This window comes from Lineus longissimus, chromosome 4 (genome assembly GCF_910592395.1).
Source record: "Lineus longissimus chromosome 4, tnLinLong1.2, whole genome shotgun sequence".
NCBI classification, from domain to species: domain Eukaryota; kingdom Metazoa; phylum Nemertea; class Pilidiophora; order Heteronemertea; family Lineidae; genus Lineus; species Lineus longissimus.
The window spans coordinates 23380258-23399659 of NC_088311.1; the positions used below are offsets into that span (position 1 = coordinate 23380258).

The following is a 19402-nucleotide window of genomic DNA, read 5'->3' on the forward strand; positions in this document are numbered from 1 at the left end:
TGCCGGCATTGTGCGTATTATCAAGTATGGATTACTCTATACTTGGTATTATCCATTCGTGACGTTCACCGCCAGCAACTCGGCAAAAGGAGTAGCCTATTGAATGCCATTACTGAAGGCGTATACCCACGAATAAAACAGACCACTGAATGCTGTTTTAATGAAGGGGTACACCCATGAGTTAAAAAGCTGTGTTGGATTCGGCAGAACAGAGCTCCCTTCCAAGACGCAACAGAACCGGCTATCGTCTACACTGTAGGTCAAGTTTGTTTATTATCATGTCACCCATAATGAGAGGGCCAGCCAGCTTTGGCTTACTCCTAAACTCCTATTTTCTAATGCCAGGTACCTGGCGAGAAGGCAGTTTGTATTACCTGGCGGCTAACCAACCGGAGGCATCGAAAAGAGGTTACCAGCGGGCCCTGAACCTTCCACCTTCCGTTCACAAGGCGGACGCCTTAACCACTCGGCCATCGAAAGCTGATGAGGTCGACTATTTTGTCAGAAAAACACTGATAACTGATTTTGTGGGGTCACATTTTTTATACACCGAGACCAAAATTAGTAAACTATCACACGAAGTATCATGTTCTCTTTACTCCTGAAACACATCTCGGACGTAGACCCTTGACCACCACCCTTGTTGAGAAAGATAGAAGTCAATTCCCACTCGTTTCTCAAGTGAAAGAAGTTCTTGGCTTTAACATAGTGCAAGAACCTAGAAAGCGATATATTCAGCAGAACAACGGTATTGATACCTCTTTGTTCATGAGACTGCCCTCTGGACATGTGCTTATGTGGGAGCTCGCTGGAGAAAGCAAGACATTGTGGTTTATCCAAGCGCAACGCCCCTCAGCCACAAAATCCCTTCCTCTTGTCTAGTTTTTATCGTGTAGTTAAGTTTCAATTTCCTTGGATTTTTTTTAAACCAAGAAGAAGTCTCAGATCAGCTCTAAATTTCCGATTGCTGGCTAAATACAAAAAGAAATTTACGGCGTTGTTTACTATGTCGAATTCAACAATTATTTCATTTGAAAGATCCCGTCTGCTTGGGTCGGTGAGAATGATATGATCTAAGCAACAATGCCAAGCTATGAAATCCACAACATAGGGCGAGAGAAGGATCAGAACAGACGTCGCTATGACAATAAGCATTATAGCCATTGACCTCTCCTGTTGTTGCCGTGTTTTTAAACCGCCAACAGCCTTGTCTTTTATTTCGGAATTGTACCTCTTTAGACGGAAGATGATGCTTAGATTTAGGAGAAAAAGTAGACCAAGTGGAAGGAAATAGTCGAAAACCAAGGTAACTATTTCATGTCCCAAAGTATACCAAGCAAAATAATGCGGAAGGACACAAAGAGAGTACGAACCGCCGCCATCTTGTACAGCTGACCGGAAACCATTCGGGAAATATATCAATACATGCAAAACGATATTGACGGCCAATAGAATTTTAGCTCTCCTCATTGTACACCACAGAGCTGCCTTTAGGGGATAGGTGACAGCAATGAATCTATCGATTGCAATGATGATAACCTGCCAAAGTGATATATTAAAAACAATGTAGAGTAGTAGGTAAAAGACCTGACAGTTTATTTCTCCGACGATGCGGAAATCAAGAAAATCTGGCCTTAAACTGAAAATCAATTTTGGCAGAGGCCACAGGATTAATGCAAAGGTGTCTGAAACTGCTAGGATTTTTAAGTAGAAGCACATGACGTTATTTCTATTCGAGGGCAGGCGCATGACTAGATACGTCAAGGTGTTGCCACTGATTCCGACAATAAAGAGAACGGGTAAGATGGTGCGCTGCATCATGGCAACGATATGACTGTATCGTGACGGAACCTCGAGAAAATCCGAAGTCGAAATCATGTTAACGGCCAAAACGTCGCTCTTTTTCCAATTCTGGCCCCAGATCAAGATTTGTGTTCGGCGATTTCTTCCTGGACTGTATTTGTAATCGCAGATGTTGATGTTCTTGTTTGTCACCGATTCAGAATCGTTTTCACAAATACCGGAAAGACTCCAAGGGGTTTCTTCGTCGTCTGTTTCGTCCCACACTGTTACCATTGACAAACATTCTGATTACATGATTACATGATTCTGATATTGGCTTTAGTTTAATCACTGTACTCCCAGGAATTTCTGTCTACAGTTGCGAGAATCGTTTTATAACTTCACAACAGTTTGAAATAACGTTTTTTCGAAAACGTCGAATCGTTTCTGACACAGCAAGTCTGCCCTGGAAGCCCACTCCCAGCCAACATCCATTCGCCATTCATAGGCTACTTGTATGTGCGGTATGAAGTTACAATGAAGTTAAAGCGAACAAAGGCAAGGTGAGTGGGAGAAACGTAACGCTGGGTTTTGTGGCAGAAAATTTCAAAAGTTAACAATGAGTGTATCATATTTTGAACCGGCCACACGACACCATAACTACTGAATAACACTTGAATCTAAGGCAACTGAGCAATTTTTTTTCATTTCGCATTTTTTGGAAAACGTATGCATGGGAGTACACTATGTGTATGTGTATTACAGGCTGCAATTATTGGCATGTTAGTGTGTATTCGTTAATTTTCCGCACATCACAGTTGCATGACGAAATACGTAGATTTGACACGGATACGCATACGGAGCGGTTTTTTATTTCCCGAACCTCGAAAATACCATATCATTGAGACGCCGCAGAGAAGCCCATTTCATTGCAACAGCGATTTTCATTGCAGCTGATGTGAGCAATAAAATATCGCTAGACTGCGGGAGAAATGATAATAGAGCGTTTTTATATAGTTGCCTGTGATTATGTAAGGATTATGGATTTAAGGTGTTATTTTATCATCACAATTATAATGGTGCCTTCCACAATTCTAATGGTGCCTTATTTAATGAGCCAGACAAGCCGGGCTCCTTAAATATGAACCGTTAACTAGTGTGGAAGTGTTCGAATTTGAATATGTTGCTTTCATTTCTTTGGATTAATCGCCATAGACGAGGGCTCAGCAAGAAGACCTCGCAAGTCAGCCCTAAACTTAGCATTGCTGGCTAAATAGAGAAAGAAATTTATCGCGTTGTTTACTATTGCTATTTCTACCACTATTTCAAAGGTAAAATTACGTAGGCCTGGTTTTGATACCATAACATGACCGAGAAAGCATTGCCATACAATGAAATCCACAACATATGGCATTATTAGGACTAGCAAAGACGACGCCACGACAACAAGCATGATAGCCATTGACCTTTCCTGCTTTTGACGTGTGTTGGAACCGCCGAAAGCCTTGTCTTTAATTTCGGCATTATACCGCTTCAGACGAAAGATAATAGCCAGATTAAGGAGAAACAGTGCTCCAAGAGGAACAAAAACGTCAATTGCACAGTTGATAATTTCATGTGCCAATTCAAACCAAAACAAATAATCTGGAAAAAGACAACGAATGTACGAACCGCCACCATCAAGGTCAGCTGACCGGAACACATTCGGAAAATAAACCAACACGTGCAAAATGATGTTACCAATCAATTGAATTCGAGCTCTCTTCATCGTACACCACAGCGCCGCCTTTAGGGGAAATGTAACCACAATGAATCTATCAATAGCAATAATGAGTATCTGCCAAATGGAGATATTGTAAACAAGAAAGACCCAGAAGTAAAAAACTTGACAATTTACCTCTCCGCCGATACGATGATTAAGCAAATCTGGTCTTAAATTTATAATCAACTTAGGCAAAGGCCACAAAATTAAGGAAAACGTGTCCGAAACTGCAAGAATTGTGAGATAATAGCTCATCACGTTGTTTCGGTTTTTAGGCAGACGCATCACGAGAAAGGTCAAGACGTTTCCAATGATTCCGACGGTTATGATAGGTGGAAAGACAATTCGCTCCACAATGGTCAAGTAATGGCCGTAAGAGGCGGCGACTCGGACAAATTCGGTCACCGTTGTGTTGAGAACAAAACTCATCATGGCTCCCACGATTTAAGTAATGGCTATATAAACATGGCTCTTGTCCTATTCTCAGAAACAAGCCTCTAAAAATGCAGGGACCAGGCTGTCCTTAGCCGGCTATGCCTTCGGAATCTTTACAGCCACCGTGGGTCTTACAACTGCTGCCGAGTTCGAAGCCACGTTGCTCAACCAGGAGCTCTGTCCCGCCTATCCATTGCTGTCCTATGTCCGAGTTTATGCTATACGAAATCAAAACGACGTGACGAAGGCAAAAGATGGAAATGTGACGCCAGAGTTAAGGTTGTAGTTGTAGCCAACTTCAAAGGGGTATATAACAATAACTGTGTTCGGAAAATGCTACGATACAGTGTAGATTTTATTACATCCTATATTATCGTCTACTGAAACCGCGTTTTTTCTCAAATCTTTATAATGGAACTCTTTGGTTTTACTGTTTATAAACGGACTTCTTGGTAAAGCAATTATGTGACGGGAATCGAACCCGAACTGAGCTCTCGCATATGGCACTCTCACCAACATCCTGGGACAAAACAGCGCTCGTCACTGAGTCCCATACCCTTAACCAGCTCCCGCAGATCGATCATCAATCAAGTATAAGGAAGCATGAAGGCATAGGCCCATCGATGGTTTTCTGGTTATCTTACTGGTAGGCAACAACGGTTCCAGGGATGCTGACCTGACCCAAATACACAGTGCATGTTGTTTAGAAGAATGATATCCTGATCCTGAGGTTGGCACTATCAATCAGGCCGTCATTCAATTACTTTGTGTCGAGCAATTTGATTGGCAACCCGCTTATGATGGTGCGTCCGACGGACTTCCTGGCCCTTTGTGTCGGCGGTGAAAGGAGGAGACTTTAGGACTGATATTCGTCGCCGATATGTCGGCATGTCTTATGGCGGCTGTGTTGCTTGTCTGCACTGCGTTATAAGAAATATCAGTCAATGATATATCGATATAAGGCCCTTTCTAAGTCATGCTCAAACATTGCAAATTGCCGAGAAATGATTATTCGCAAAACGAAACAAATCCGAAAAAACTAGTGGAGATTCATTAAGCCGAAGGCTCCTTTAAAGCAAGAAGACCTCGCAAGTCAGCCCTAAACTTAGCATTGCTGGCTAAATAGAGAAAGAAATTTATTGCGTTGTTTACTATTGCTATTTCAATCACTATTTCAAAAGTAAAATTACGTAGGTCTGGTTTTGAGACCATAACATGACCGAGAAAGCATTGCCATACTATGAAATCCACAAAATATGGCATTAATAGGACTAGCAAAGACGACGCCACGACAACAAGCATGATAGCCATTGACCTTTCCTGCTTTTGACGTGTTTTGGAACCGCCGAAAGCCTTGTCCTTAATTTCGGCATTATATCGCTTCAGACGAAAGATAATAGCCAGGTTAAGGAGAAACAATGATCCAAGAGGAACAAAATTGTCAACGGTACAGGTGATTATTTCATGTCCCAACTCAAACCAAGACAAATAATGAGGGAACAGACAAAGAGAGTACGAACCGCCGCCATCTTGGTCAGCTGACCGGAACACATTCGGAAAATAAACCAACACGTGCAAAATGATGTTACCAACCAATTGAATTCGAGCTCTCTTCATCGTACACCACAGCGCCGCCTTTAGGGGAAATGTAACCACAATGAATCTATCAATAGCAATAATGAGTATCTGCCAAATGGAGATATTGTAAACAACAAACACCCAGAAGTAAAAAACTTGACAATTTACCTCTCCGCCGATACGATGATTAAGCAAATCTGGTCTTAAATTTATAATCAATTTCGGCAAAGGCCACAAAATTAAGGAAAACGTGTCCGAAACTGCAAGAATTGTTAGATAATAGCTCATCACGTTGTTTCGGTTTTTAGGCAGACGCATCACGAGATAGGTCAAGACGTTTCCAATGATTCCGACGGTTATGATAGGTGGAAAGACAATTCGCTCCACAATGGTCAAGTAATGGCTGTAAGAGGCGGCGACTCGGACAAATTCGGTCACCGTTGTGTTGAGAACAAAATTCATCATGGTTCCCACGATTTAAGTAATGGCTATATAAACATGGCTCTTGTCCTATTCTCAGAAACAAGCCTCTAAAAATGCAGGGACCAGGCTGTCCTTAGCCGACTATGTCTTCGGAATCTTTACAGCCACCGTGGGTCTTACAACTGCTGCCGAGTTCGAAGCCACGTTGCACAACCAGGAGCTCTGTCCCGCCTATCCATTGCTGTCCTATGTCCGAGTTTATGCTATACGAAATCAAAACGACGTGACGAAGGCAAAAGATGGAAATGTGACGCCAGAGTTAAGGTTGTAGTTGCAGCCAACTTCAAAGGAGTATATAACAATAACTGTGTTCGGAAAATGCTACGATACAATGTAGATTTTATTACATCCTACATTATCGTCAACTGAAACCGCGTTTTTCTCAAATCTTTATAATGGAACTCTTTGGTTTTACTGTTTATAAACGGAGTTCTTGGTAAAGCAATTATGTGACGGGAATCGAACCCGAACTGAGCTCTTGCATATGGCACCCTCGCCAACATCCTGGGACAAAACAGCGCTCGTCACTGAGTCCCATACCCTTAACCAGCTCCCGCAGATCGATCATCCATCAAGTATAAGGAAGCATGAAGGCATAGGCCCATCGATGGTTTTCTGGTTATCTTACTGGTAGGCAACAACGGTTCCAGGGATGCTGACCTGACCCAAATACACAGTGCATGTTGTTTAGAAGAATGGTATCCTGATCCTGAGGTTGGCACTATCAATCAGGCCGTCATTCAATTACTTTGTGTCGAGCAATTTGATTGGCAACCCGCTTATGATGGTGCGTCCGACGGATTTCCTGGCCCTTTGTGTCGGCGGTGAAAGGAGGAGACTTTAGGACTGATATTCGTCGCCGATATGTCGGCATGTCTTATGGCGGCTGTGTTGCTTGTCTGCAGTGCGTTATAAGAAATATCAGTCAATGATATATCGATATAAGGCCCTTTCTAAGTCATGCTCAAACATTGCAAATTGCCGAGAAATGATTATTCGCAAAACGAAACAAATCCGAAAAAACTAGTGGAGATTCATTAAGCCGAAGGCTCCTTTAAAGCAAGAAGACCTCGCAAGTCAGCCCTAAACTTAGCATTGCTGGCTAAATAGAGAAAGAAATTTATTGCGTTGTTTACTATTGCTATTTCAATCACTATTTCAAAAGTAAAATTACGTAGGTCTGGTTTTGAGACCATAACATGACCGAGAAAGCATTGCCATACTATGAAATCCACAAAATATGGCATTAATAGGACTAGCAAAGACGACGCCACGACAACAAGCATGATAGCCATTGACCTTTCCTGCTTTTGACGTGTTTTGGAACCGCCGAAAGCCTTGTCCTTAATTTCGGCATTATATCGCTTCAGACGAAAGATAATAGCCAGGTTAAGGAGAAACAATGATCCAAGAGGAACAAAATTGTCAACGGTACAGGTGATTATTTCATGACCCAACTCAAACCAAGACAAATAATGAGGGAACAGACAAAGAGAGTACGAACCGCCGCCATCTTGGTCAGCTGACCGGAACACATTCGGAAAATAAACCAACACGTGCAAAATGATGTTCCCAACCAATTGAATTCGAGCTCTCTTCATTGTACACCACAGCGCCGCCTTTAGGGGAAATGTAACCACAATGAATCTATCAATAGCAATAATGAGTATCTGCCAAATGGAGATATTGTAAACAAGAAAGACCCAGAAGTAAAAAACTTGACAATTTACCTCTCCGCCTATACGATGATTAAGCAAATCTGGTCTTAAATTTATAATCAACTTAGGCAAAGGCCACAAAATTAAGGAAAACGTGTCCGAAACTGCAAGAATTGTTAGATAATAGCTCATCACGTTGTTTCGGTTTTTAGGCAGACGCATCACGAGAAAGGTCAAGACGTTTCCAATGATTCCAACGGTTATGATAGGTGGAAAGACAATTCGCTCCACAATGGTCAAGTAATGGCCGTAAGAGGCGGCGACTCGGACAAATTCGGTCACCGTTGTGTTGAGAACAAAATTCATCATGGCTCCCGCGATTTAAGTAATGGCTCTATAAACATGGCTCTTGTTCTTTTCGAAGAAACAAGCCTCTAAAAATGCAGGGACCAGGCCGTCATTAGCCGACTATGTCTTCGGAATCTTTACAGCCACCGTGGGTCTTACAACTGCTGCCGAGTTCGAAGCCACGTTGCACAACCAGGAGCTCTGTCCTGCCTATCCATTGCTGTCCTATGTCCGAGTTTATGCTATACGAAATCAAAACGACGTGACGAAGGCAAAATATGGAAATGTGACGCCAGAGTTAAGGTTGTAGTTGTAGCCAACTTCAAAGGGGTATATAACAATAACTGTGTTCGGAAAATGCTACGATACAATGTAGATTTTATTACATCCTATATTATCGTCTACTGAAACCGCGTTTTTCTCAAATCTTTAATGGAACTCTTTGGTTTTACTGTTTATAAACGGAGTTCTTGGTAAAGCAATTATGTGACGGGAATCGAACCCGAACTGAGCTCTTGCATATGGCACCCTCGCCAACATCCTGGGACAAAACAGCGCTCGTCACTGAGTCCCATACCCTTAACCAGCTCCCGCAGATCGATCATCCATCAAATATAAGGAAGCATGAAGGCATAGGCCCATCGATGGTTTTCTGGTTATCTTACTGGTAGGCAACAACGGTTCCAGGGATGCTGACCTGACCCAAATACACAGTGCATGTTGTTTAGAAGAATGGTATCCTGATCCTGAGGTTGGCACTATCAATCAGGCCGTCATTCAATTACTTTGTGTCGAGCAATTTGATTGGCAACCCGCTTATGATGGTGCGTCCGACAGATTTCCTGGCCCTTTGCGTCGGCGGTGAAAGGAGGAGACTGATATTCGTCGCCGATATGTCGGCATGTCTTATGGCGGCTGTGTTGCTTGTCTGCAGAGCGTTATAAGAAATATCAGTCAATGATATATCGACAGAAGGCCCTTTCTAAGTCATGCTCAAATATTGCAAATTGTCGAGAAATGATTATTCGCAAAACGAAATAAATCCGAAAAAACTAGTGGAGATTCATTAAGCCGAAGGCTCCTTTAAAGCAAGAAGACCTCGCAAGTCAGCCCTAAACTTAGCATTGCTGGCTAAATAGAGAAAGAAATTTATCGCGTTGTTTACTATTGCTATTTCAATCACTATTTCAAAAGTAAAATTACGTAGGCCTGGTTTTGATACCATGATATGACCGAGACAGCACTGCCATGCTATGAAGTCCACAACATATGGCATTAATAGGACTAGCAAAGACGACGCCACGACAACAAGCATGATAGCCATTGACCTTTCCTGCTTTTGACGTGTTTTGGAACCGCCGAAAGCCTTGTCCTTAATTTCGGCATTATATCGCTTCAGACGAAAGATAATAGCCAGGTTAAGGAGAAACAATGATCCAAGAGGAACAAAAACGTCAACGGTACAGGTGATTATTTCATGTCCCAACTCAAACCAAGACAAATAATGTGGGAACAGACAAAGAGAGTACGAACCACCGCCATCTTGGTCAACTGACCGGAACACATTCGGAAAATAAACCAACACGTGCAAAATGATGTTACCAACCAATTGAATTCGAGCTCTCTTCATCGTACACCACAGCGCCGCCTTTAGGGGAAATGTAACCACAATGAATCTGTCAATAGCAATAATGAGTATCTGCCAAATGGAGATATTGTAAACAAGAAAGACCCAGAAGTAAAAAACTTGACAATTTACCTCTCCGCCGATACGATGATTAAGCAAATCTGGTCTTAAATTTATAATCAATTTCGGCAAAGGCCACAAAATTAAGGAAAATGTGTCCGAAACTGCAAGAATTGTTAGATAATAGCTCATCACGTTGTTTCGGTTTTTAGGCAGACGCATCACGAGAAAGGTCAAGACGTTTCCAATGATTCCGACGGTTATGATAGGTGGAAAGACAATTCGCTCCACAATGGTCAAGTAATGGCCGTAAGAGGCGGCGACTCGGACAAATTCGGTCACCGTTGTGTTGAGAACAAAATTCATCATGGCTCCCGCGATTTATGTAATGGCTCTATAAACATGGCTCTTGTCCTATTCGAAGAAACAAGCCACCCTGGGTCTTACAACTGCTGCCGAGTTGGAGGCCACGTTGCACAACCAGGAGCTCTGTCCCGTCTATCCATTGCCGTCCTATGCCCGAGTTCGATATGCCATACGAAATCAAAGCGACGTGACTAAGGCAAAAGGTGGAAATGTGACGCCAGAGTTGATGTTATAGTGAACTTCAAAGGTGCATTACAATAACTGTGTTCGGATAATGCTACGATACCATGTAGATTTTATAACATCTTGTACTACACGTATCTTCAACTGAAACCGAGTTTTTTCTGCAATCTTTAAAAAGCATTATTCGTAACAAGAGCGTAACATTTGGTTTCCATCGAATGCAATTTGACCCGGTATCGCATGAATTTCATAATGCATTTTTTCATTCGGCACGAAATGACAAAGCACAGCCGCGTGTATTGTCGCAAACACATTCAGAGAAATCCTACCCTTATTATAAAATGATCACCTGTTTTTCCCCCAAGCCTCCCTTTATCCACCAAAATATAGTTATTAATAAATATAAACCATTAATATCCTCTGTCTCTTTTCTCTCGATTCAGTTACAAGTGTATGTATCCCAATGGCGATCGGTCTCAGTATTTACAAGGTCTGGATCTATGGCGGATTCATGTGCAAGTTGTCTCACTACTTACAAGGTAAGAACGGCGTATTTGATGGGTTTTTTGTGATCTTACATGGAGTTGACATCATTCCGTTAAAACATTCGATTGCCACTCTTCTCAAGCAGATCACAAAACTATGCTCAATATGAAATACACCCACCCGTTAGAAATTTTTCCACCTTATCAGTTATCTAACGATTTGTCATTGAATACCAATAAAATAGAATTGTGGTAAAATCATAGGCTTAATATCGGTCCGTTATGATGTTTTACCTTGAAAAACCTAGTTATAGTTACAGTTGGATTGGCCCGCTGACATGGTATCGCGCAAAAAAGCCCAGGCAACAGGCGACAGCCGCATTTTATATCCATCCCACCATCTGGTTAGTAGATTTGGTATCGGTTTCCGTTTCTGCGGGGTAATTCAACGTTCTCCCTGACCAATTTACGACCTACTTTTTCTCAATCCAATACAGCCAGACACAGCTAACGAATTCTTTCCCCTTGCTTTGGCGAAAGGAATTGTGCCCAGAAGTATAATTTTAATCGAGCAAGCTCTCGTTTTTTTCTCCGAAAAAAAGCATCAACGAAATGCCATACATTGTGCTTACCCGCTTCGTTCGCCTTGTCATCTCGACTTGGAAAAAAATGATAAAGAAAAAGCAAACGTCTTTATCAGAAGCATTTCGTATTGATGAGGTACTCCCAGGCTTCTCCCTGTGTTTTTTGTAATTATTGTATTCTTGAGGATGAACAAAGCTTCAAATTCATTCGCGAGATTAATTTCTTTCTCACGGAATTGATTCCGAACTGGGAGGTATTGGTTGTCTCCCGTAGCAAGGCAGAACTAAAATATAGGCCAAAATCGAGCAGCCGATATTTTGGGCAAATGAGAGCTCCATCAGAGCGGACTTTAGTGAGACATTCAACACCTCAAGTTCGGCGTCAAGTACCATTCTAAAACACCTCAAACTGTATATATTTTAGGCACTCTCCACCGAGAATCAGCTTTCTGTTTCATGAACCATCAAATTGTCAGAGAGATTAATGCTTGCCTTTCGTATTGTACACCGTCATTCTTAGCAAATGAGACAAGCTCATAAGCCGGCTAGGTTCATTAGCGTTTCAGTCTGGGAGAACATATCATCTAGCAGATTATTACTGGCGATCGACGGCACACGTCATATTACCAATTTTGGTGACAAGCAGCACCTTCAATAATGAGCCCTGTCGCCCAGGTGGACAACCTGGGTCATTCACCTTTGGGTATCATTTTACCGTAACAGCACCAGCAGGCCAGCCGTATTATTGCCGACTGATCAAAGCGTGTATTGTTTACTTATAAGTGACTGTCAAATTCAAAAATTTATGAACGCACGGATTCGCAGTGTATACGCTTGATGAGATAAAATAAATGCCTTTTCACTATCAATCTGGATGCCACAAATTGGAACTAGCAAGGGAGACTACTTATAGAACACTTAGAATTGAAAAACCCATTGGAACAGATGCGAATCATGTCCATCAAATGGCCTAGCGACAGAAAAGGACTTCAGAGATAATTTGGTATGCACACCTGAACAGAACTTTGAACTAACTCTAGTACCCCTGGTGGTGATGATGCGTGCGTACAAGTTTGTTCCATTTTGTTAAAAGAAAAGAGTCCACAGTGCGTGGACTACATGGAAATCTAAATGAGGTTGAAAAAATACAAAATGCAAGCCATCACTGCCTTACAATTTATCATACAAAGTCATCACGACGGACCACCAATCCCTTACACTGCCACCTAACTATTTCGCAGGCAGAACTACACATCAAATGACAATTAAGGCACATCATACTGTTACATCCGTGACTGTATCAAGGGACACATAAATCATGAAGAAACTACCAGCTTCATGACGCAAACTCTCTGATGTACTCAGACTGATTGAGTGACGGACTGGTTTATTTGCGTCCATTAATATCTACAAGTAATCACACGCAGACTGTAATTGTCTGCAGCGATGTTCAGCTGATGTGATGGGTCAACCAACAGTAGCTACAACAATTCAAGGGAGCTTAGGGAATCCCCAAATTTATTTGGCCTCATTTAAGCCTGTGCTTGCCACCCCCAACCCCAACCCCCCGTCCGGCAGAGAAAGAATGCAGTGGAAGCTAACTACTGGTCAAACAATATATTGACATGGCAAAAATCAAGCTACCGCAACAAGTAATCATCGGGCCTTTCTGATAAGATTTTACTTTTCCTTCTGTCATTTCAGGTGTAGCAGTATCTGCAAGTATCGTGACACTGACTGTGATGGCTTTAGAGAGATACCTGGCAATCCGACATCCCATAACATTCCGTCGAGTAAGCACCTCCCAACACGCCCGGGCGGTTATCACCGTGGTCTGGATCACCGCCTTCACGATCATGGTGCCGCTGGCACTAGTAAGAGACGTAGAAATCACGGACTTGAAATTCTTCGAGACTTTGCCTTTCTGCACCGAACGCTGGGTATACGTCGAGAAGCCAATCTACATGACGTGTTTAATGGTTTTCGTTTACGTGATCCCTGGCTGTGTGATAACACTTTCCTATTCCTTCATCGGGTGTCAGCTGCTTATCACGGATGAAGGCCTCCATCGGAGTGACTCCAGAGCGGTCCATGACCAGACCCGCGCGCTGATGCACAGCAGGCGGAAAGTCGCCCGGATGCTCATGTGCTTGGCTATCTTGTTCGCCTTTTGCTGGATGCCCTATAACATTTGCTCTTTGTACATAGACCTGCAGACTGCAGACAACATGGATGTAGACTCCCTGACAGCGCTTCCCTTCACCCTTTGTCTTGGTCATTCCAATAGTGCCTTGAATCCTGTGCTCTACTGGTTTATGAATAAAAGCTTTCGGAAGGCTGTGAGGAGGAAGTTTGGCTGTAGGAGGCGGAGATCAGCAAAGTCTTTTAAGTCACCTACGCCGGTAAGTGAGGGTAACGTGGCCATACACAAAGAAAAGCCCACGTTAGACTATTTTTGACCAGTGATATTGTCTATCTCAGAATCTCAGGACTCTGGTTAGTTGAACATCATGCTCTAAGAAGCCATGCACTTTAAACCATCTTTGACGATATGGTAAAACTCATTCTCAATGGAAACGTTGTTTATTTTTTGTTTTGAACTGCTTCTCCTGAATGGCAAAACTGTCGCCATTCAGGCAGGACGTTCCGTGACCAGAGAACAAATTATCCTCCCAACCTTATTGAAGCTACTCTCTTTGAGTGAGAGTTGAATGCAAATTCAAACAACAAAAGTGATCTCGTGACTTGAAATATCATATCCGTTGAATAGTCCTGGCAAGATCGATACATCATTCTTTCCTGGCAGTACCTTATTGATCATTGCTTTGGCTAACTTCAGCTAACCCTAACTCAATGTCACACACCGACGTTAATATCCTGAAGAGTGATTGAAAAGAGCAACAAACCTGTTAAATGCTTTGCTGTCTGCCGGTATATGATATTGGACATGTCAACGGCAAGTTGGCTGCTTTAGAATATTGATGATGCCTGACATTCATTGACAATGAACTTTGGATATAAAATTGTTCGATGAGTCAAGACGGTCGGTGTAACGTTTGATTGTTCATCATATTCAGTGCACCCGTATAGACAGCTAGAGAGACCATGATTTTACGAGAGAAGGAAACAAAGAACCATTTGTCAAACTGTCTTTCAGTTCTCGAAAATGAGGGGGAAAAACTCAGAAACGGAAAAACCCAAACAAAGTGATCTTTGTTAGCTTATCAGCCTAGACGCCTTGAACATAAGTCATGAATGCCCAGTTCGGTATGATATGCGTTTCGTGTAAAAAAGGTTAAATTCTGACACAACTTCTTGCCGAGCCCGCAAATTGCCTTTCACGATAGTCAGAAGCTTATCCTTTATTGACTAATCAATTCATTGATTATTTTTCAGCTAAATGTAATGGTGCACTGCACTAAAGAAAATGGGAAGATGAAGGCATCTGTTCAACTGAAGCGTCCGAAATTCAGATTGTGGAGCAGGAGTAACTCTTCAACGAGTCTACGGTACTCACGGACTGCTTCGAGCTTCAAATCTCGCCGGACAGATCTGTCCGAGCGGCCCAACTCGCCGGGAAAATCAACAGTGAATATTCCGTTGATTGAAATCCATAACGACGACCCCTCGAGGTTGTTCGCTTCTCATAAGGCTACCTCAAGAGACAAGCGAGAAATAATGTGCTATCATTTGAGTATACCTACAACGATTAATGAGGAGACATCCCGTTTTAGAACCGAGATTACTCCGAGTCCGATGGATATGAAGTCATTTATTTCGATACCAGAACGGACGAACGATACATGTGATAGCTCACAGGATTCGAGTAAGGAATTAACCGTCCTACACATGAGCGACTTAACCTTGACCCACGACAGCGATGAAAAAGAGCCGGTAGAAAGGACCAAAGATGGTGCTGCAGTGCTTGTAGTGCCACAAGAAACTCTCCGTGCAGGGCGTGTGCGCAGTTCGAGTGTAAGTGATTGCTCGTGTGGTGCCTCGCGTGTAGACTATTTAGTACTTCCTAATTCTGTGCCTAAAAGCAAAAGTTTTGAAATCAAGCTAAACACACAAGATGCTTTTGATTCAAACATAAAGGAAGATGTAAAGAGTAGTTCGGATAACGTAGTTAACATTCAGTTACATATAAGTTTACCCTCTTGTAAGTATTATTCCCGCCCCCAAAGTTCTGTGGAAACATCGGAGGAAGAGACGGATAGCACTACATGTAAACACAGAACAAGTTGTACGGAAGATAGCCATTTGTTATCAAATGAAGACGACAGGGACTTGGCAACATACATGACATGAAGGTTTGGTCTCAACGATTCTGATACCTGAACCTAATTGCTTGTTGAAAATAGATTCAACAAATGCAGAGCTTTTGTTCAAATTGTATCCGCTTAGGAGAGTAACTATTCAAATGGAACCACATAGAAATATTGCTGGCTGGTTTAAGCCTCATTTTAGTACGATTTCGCATCAAAGCGGAGTTCATCGTCATCATCATTCTTCATCATATCGCTGTCATCGTCGTTCTCATCGACATCATTGCATCATCATCATCATCCTTTTGGTCATCATCATCGTCAGCATCATCATTATCATTTTCATCATCGTCACAGTCATCGCAATCATCATCTTTGACATCCCCGCATCAGCGTCCTTTGCTCTCATCATCATTATGAAAAGCAAAATAGAGACAGCATTGTCATTACCAAACTACTGACACCCACTTTTTTTAAAGCCGATTTAATTTTCGAAGTCTACGGTCTTATTCAACAGGGTCCAAGAAGCAAACGACAAGGGATACCTTTATCTTAATTACAACATTTTACTAAATGCTAGAGTAGCAAGGATCTGTCATAAACGTACCTTATTGTAGTTCTGATACTTAACCATGTAAATGCTATGTGAAAATTGATCCATGAGTGGCAACTGTGTCCCCATCTTTGTTTCCTTGTCATGACTTAGGTTTTGTTATGTTCAGGGCTCACGCCTCGAGCCCTGACTACATCAACATCTACTTCAACATCATGTGGTTCAGGGTTCCTTGAAAAACTGCAAGTAAATTAAATTATATCAGAAAGTGTCTTGCGCGAATAATATTACCGCTGCAGTAACCCTACTAATCACTATCACACATTCATTCTGTTAGTTTAAGCAAGCAGGGTTTCGCACGATTATCAAAGACTGAGATTTCAGTGAAACTTCTTTTAAACCATTTTGATTTGCATTCCTCTTGGGAAGAGTGTAATGTAACTTTGTGCCGAAACCTGGGAGACAGGGTGCCCGGATGTGGTCACTAGAGGGTAGGGGGTGGGGCTGGGGGTGGGCGGAGTGCTACCATTCTACCTAAGTATTAGCGACGGCTTGTTGGAAATGAATGAAGTTATGGTACGGACTATCATTGCAAGCCAAGAGTTTAGAAGGCAATCAGGGATCGATTTTGATTGTCTAATCAGGATGAACCATGTCCGTGTTCCACTTTAAGTAGGCCTATACAGGGAGGACTTGTAGTTGTATCAAGGAGGCATTGGATGATGGTGGACGTGAGCCGCTGGCTCTATCCATTTCCCATCGATCATTAAGCCTTATGTAAATCTAAATTTGAATGCATTATACCATGCATGCACGACGGATGTGAATGTGGCCGTCTCACGCCTCACGACCAGTCTCCATCGACCGGTTTTTATCCCCGAAATACACACTTCATTAATCAAATTTCAAACCAAGCAGTGTCAGGTTACCAAATCACGATGGTTTCTGACCAGTGTACATCCGAAAAAAAATCGACATTGTGACAGAGATTGCATTGGCCAACGTACCTTTGAAGCGAGGGACCCTGAGAGCCTGAGTCACTCATACGTCGTAGTTCCATAAATATCCGGGCGCTGCCGATCGTGATTTCAAGTGGGCGGGAGTGATTGTGCAATACCTGCTGGCCAGTTACTCCAGCGTTTTGTTTTTCCTCTTTATAAACAAAATAACATTTATTTTACTCCTGATATCATTTGTATCTGGTTTATCATGGGAATCCAAAAGAAGCAACGTTTAGTAGGGGAGCTTTTAGCTTATATAATTTTTATGTTTTGGCATGATCACCCAAAGTGCATGCGAGTGCAGAGGATAGGTATGATATCGTTTTAGATGTTTTTAAGATGTTTAAAAAGAGACTCCCTTTTCTCCATCAGAAAAATGCAATGTTTTTTTAGTTATAGAAAATCTTTTACACCAGAGACAGTGTGCATGAACGAATTAGGTGTTAATTAGGTGTCTGATGATGCTTCAAAAAAATCATTAAATCTTTTTATTTTCTTTCAGAGCCCAACTGTATGTTACTCTATGTATTTTCGTACCAAATAAATATCTAACATAGAAAACCAAATAAAAATTATTTGTCTGCAATTTTGTCTTCCTCGATCATTTCAAGCTTACTCGGAAATTATGAATGTCGAAGTTTTGAGATCGTACCTTAGCCTAGTACGTTATGAAAGGTTATTGGCGATATTTTGGTAATTATTTATCAAGTCACTCACGAAGAGTTATACCATTAGCATTCATGTTACCGGACCAAGTACACATATGTTAAATGAACGATAGTTTGCACAAATATATTTGATTTTCTAAAACGGTAGTGGTTATTTCTAAGTATTTTACTGTTCTATGGCATCGCCGTTATTCTATGGGTAGTCAATTATCTTGTTAAATTGTTTTTTCATAAAATGGTCAAGAATCAATATAATATCAAAAGATTTTTTTTTATGGAGAAAGAATATGTGGATAGAACTTTGTTTTGGCAATATTATGTTATATGAATCATTTATGCTTGTAATGTATGCGTTCATTGTATTTGCCAAAATTTATCACTGACAACAAGTCTTAATAAAATAGCCATCTCACAAGTAAAAAAATATCTCTGGAGGCCAGCCTCGTGCCGAGTCATTGCGCGCTCTGCCTATTCCCGACGCATGGTTGGACTGTGGATAAGTCCACGCTAATATCACGAGATCTCACAAAACGGCGCGTGGTTTTACCAGGTTGTCCGGAAGCGAAGAGATTTGAAATCAAAATGGAGGCAGCGAACTATTGATTAGTGTCATGGTATATAACGCGAGAATATGACAAGGATGCCATCAGAAGCTTAGATATTGACTAGAATTCTAGTTAACATATGAGCTAACAAAGTACTAAGCTAATAAAAGAAACTGAAAAGGTTGATAAGTACATCATGGTATGGAACGTAAGAATCTGACAAGGATGCCAGCAAAAGCTTCAATATTGACTAGAATTCTAGGCCACATATCGAGCACTCAGCTAATAAGCCACTATAGGCGCTCTATGGATAGACGGACACCAGACGGATGACACAACGGACGATGAAAGATTGTAAAAGCTTGTTGCGCTAAAAGCCTAGCGCAACATGGCGAACTATATTGTCATGCCTGCCGCACACGATCAAGTTTTCAAACCGTTTTTGAGAATCTTCCCTAATTTTTTGGGAACGCTGAGAATATGGGCAACAACTAAAGATGTCACACCGTGCCTGATACTTAAGCCAGGTTTGAATCAACATTTTCTGAATGAAAAGGCCAGTAGCCATTGTGCTCACCGGTATTTAGGTAATGACTTAATTGACAATGAACTTAGGCCTACCTTACCTTTGGGATAATGTGCAACAAATATGAATTTAAGTGTCATTGCAGATATAAAACATGCCATAGTTAGGCCGCCAAACAGCAAATTCACGGCATTTGACCTCTATGACCTTGAAAAGTAGGTCAAATCAAAAACCTGTATAATATGTACATGTAATGTATCCTTGCTGGGAGTATAACCATAACAACTTTATCGAATAAGCATCACTAATTTGCGAGATATCACACTTTCTAGGTTTTCACTTTTTGCCCCCTGGTGTCCAAGTCGAGAAACAGATCAGACCAAAATTCAGTGTCAGAGATAACCTGACCTAGGGGGGGTCTTGTGTAGAAAGTTTCAAGTCCATAGCCCTAGCAGTTACGAAACGTGCCACAGTTACGCTCAAACGGCCA

The 19402-nt window shown here is 41.8% G+C and overlaps 1 protein-coding gene across 2 annotated transcripts in view; it reads left to right on the forward strand.

Moving 5' to 3' along the window:
• LOC135486934 (orexin/Hypocretin receptor type 1-like) overlaps nt 1-17476 on the forward strand; it is a 54069-nt gene extending 36593 nt beyond the window's left edge. For both annotated transcript variants that reach the window (XM_064770114.1, XM_064770115.1), the window contains exons 2-4: nt 10726-10821; nt 13056-13753; nt 14748-17476. In XM_064770114.1, coding sequence (XP_064626184.1) covers nt 10726-10821; nt 13056-13753; nt 14748-15662 — 1709 coding nt within the window. In that variant the 3' untranslated portion in view covers nt 15663-17476. The remainder of the gene's footprint in view (nt 1-10725; nt 10822-13055; nt 13754-14747) is intronic.
• The last annotated feature ends 1926 nt before the right edge of the window (nt 17477-19402 follow it).